The following is a 2,508-nucleotide window of genomic DNA, read 5'->3' as shown; positions in this document are numbered from 1 at the left end:
ACAAAAAGTGACATATTTCCCTTCCTAGTGGAACATCGACACGAATATACAAACGGAGCGGACGGTGCGGCAGGGCCGCGCTCCGGCGACGCGGCGCTCGCGGCGGAGCGGAGCAGAGCGGAGCGGAGCGGAGCGGCGGCCCCGGCCCCGGCCCCGGCTCCTGCGGCGGGGCCGCCCGCCCGCCCGCTGCGGGCACGGCCCGCCGGCCCCGCTCGGCCCCGGCGGGGGCGGCTGCGGCTGCGGCGCCGGGGCCGGGGCGGCGCGGCGGGGCGGCCGCGGGGCCGCGGCAGAGTCCGGGCGCCGCGGGGCGGCCGGCGGCTGGCCTAGACGAGGGAGGTGACGGGCGGGATCTTGGCGCTCTCCTCCTCCCAGGGCTGCAGGTTCTGCAGCGCGAAGAGCGAGGAGTTGTGCAGGCACAGCGGGTCCGGCTGGATGGACTCGTTCAGCGACTTCTGGAAGGCGTCGTGCTGCAGCTGCAGCATCAGCCGGCTCGCCTGCTGCCGCTCGGCCTCCCGCTCCTCCGCCGTCTGCCGCCTGGGCACACACACACCGCTCAGCGCCGCGCCCGCGCAGCGCCCCGGCCCCGCCGCCGCCGCGCTGGGGGACGCGCGGAAACGACGGGCTCGCCTGCGCGCTCGGCGGCGGGGCCCGGCCCGGCGCGGCTCCGGGCTCTGCTGCCGCAGCCCCCCGCCGGCGTGGGCACGGAAGCCCCGCGGCCCGGCGCGCCGCTTGCCGCCGGGAGAAGCGGCCGCGGGCGGCGGGACCGAGCGAGCGGCGCCGGGCGCGCGGCGAGTGGCTGCGGGCGCCGGCGAGGCCGCTCCGGCCCCTCGGCGCCGGGGCAGCGCCAGCCCCGAGGGCCGCTCGGCGGCGGCGGCTCCGCGGGCGCAGCGCGGGCGCGCACTCACCGCCACTTGGTGCGCCGGTTCTGGAACCAGGTCTTCACCTGCGCGTCCGTCATCTTGAGCGACTTGGCGAGGGCGGCGCGCTCGGCCGAGGCCAGGTACTTCTGGCGGTGGAAGCGCTTCTCCAGCTCGCAGATCTGCACCCGCGAGAAGGACGTGCGCGGCTTCTTGCGCTTCGGCGGCGTCCGGTTCTGGTAGGGGTGCCCGATGCGCCGCGTCACCGTGAAGGGCGTCAGCGCCGCCGCCGCTGCCCGGGAGGCAAGGCACAGGCGTGAGCCCCGGCGCCGCGCCCCGCGCCCCCCGCCCCCCGCCCGAGCCTCCGCGCCCCAGGCCGCAGGTTGCGCGGGGTGCGGAGGGCAGCGGGGCCCGCGGGCCGCGGCGCGGAGAGCCCCGCTCCGCCGGCGGCCCCGCAGCGCCCGCACGCTTTGCAGCCTTGTTTTCCGCGCCGGGAGGAGAAACGCTTTGCGAAAGGCCGAGAGCGCGGGGGGGCGGGGGGGGGGTCCGGGGACCTTTTTTTCCCGTTTTTTCGTTTGCCTTTTTTTTTTTCCTCCTCGGGTTCGTTGCTCGGGATTTTTTCGGCGGCGGCGCAGGGCTTTGGCGCCGCTCGCCCGCGCCCGCCGCCGACTGCGCCGGGCCGGCAAACGGAGCCTTACCTGTGAATCTGTCCTTGACGAAGCGGCGGCTGCTCTCCATCCAGGGGAAGTTGAGGCTGCCGAGGCTGGGCACCGCCGGCATGGCGGGGATGGCGCCGGAGATCGGCGGCGGCACGGCCCCGGGGATGGGCCTGTGAGCCGGCACCCGGATCACGCCGCCCGGGGCCAGGCTCAGGTTCACACTGTAAGATCCAGACTCCTCGAAGGGCGCCGCGATGGCCGGGAAGGGGGCGGCGAGCGCCGGGTACGGGGCGCCGGGGCGGCCGGCGGGGCCGCCCAGGAAGGCCGCGCCGTCGGGGCCCCGGGGGGGCGGCTGGGGCGCGCTCTCCTGCTCGGGGCTGTTGAGGATCTGGTCGATGCCGAAGCTGATGGGCTCGTGCTGGTGCTGGTGCTGGTGCTGGCTCGGCGCGCCCGTCGGCTGGTCCATGCTCGGCGGGGAGGGCTGGCGGCGGCACACCTAGGGGCGCGCTATAAAGCGCTCGCCGCGCCGCGCTCCGCGGGCCCACGCCGGCCCGGCGCACGCCGCGCGCAAACTTTGCCGAGCGCGCGCCGCCCCGGCAGCCGCCCCGTCATCTCCTCGGGGCCCGGCCGCGCGCCCCGCGCCGCGTGCGCTCCCGCCGCCGCCATTGGCCGCCGCCGCCCAGCCTCTGCGCTCCCATTGGCTCCCGCCGCTCGGCACCGGCCTCATTCACGGCAACGGGGGCCCGGGGACCGGGCCGCGGTGACATCACTGGGGCGCACGAACAATGGGGCCGGCGCGCGCGGGCGGCGGCGGCGGGGGGGGCGGGCGGAAGGACGGACGGACGGACGGACGGACGGGGCGGCCCCGCGGCGGCGGCGGCGCGGCGGCGGCGGGACGGGACGGGACGCGTCGCGGGGGCGCCGCTCCCTCTGCTCCCGCCGCGCCCCGCCGCGCCCCGCGCCTCCCTCCGGCGCGATCGGCGGCAGCGGGC

The 2,508-nt window shown here is 78.2% G+C and overlaps 1 protein-coding gene across 1 annotated transcript; it reads right to left on the bottom strand.

Moving 5' to 3' along the window:
* Window positions 1-323: 323 nt before the first annotated feature.
* Window positions 324-2,060, bottom strand: TLX3 (T cell leukemia homeobox 3). The gene is made up of 3 exons (XM_067304867.1): window positions 1,556-2,060; window positions 906-1,149; window positions 324-534 (listed from the first exon to the last, which is right to left on the bottom strand). The coding sequence occupies exons 1-3, from the start codon at window positions 1,980-1,982 to the stop codon at window positions 324-326; spliced, it is 882 nt and encodes a 293-aa protein (XP_067160968.1). The 5' UTR covers window positions 1,983-2,060.
* Window positions 2,061-2,508: the final 448 nt, after the last annotated feature.

This window comes from Apteryx mantelli, chromosome 14, assembly GCF_036417845.1.
Source record: "Apteryx mantelli isolate bAptMan1 chromosome 14, bAptMan1.hap1, whole genome shotgun sequence".
NCBI lineage: Eukaryota > Metazoa > Chordata > Aves > Apterygiformes > Apterygidae > Apteryx > Apteryx mantelli.
This window is presented reverse-complemented; position numbering and strand designations above follow the sequence as displayed.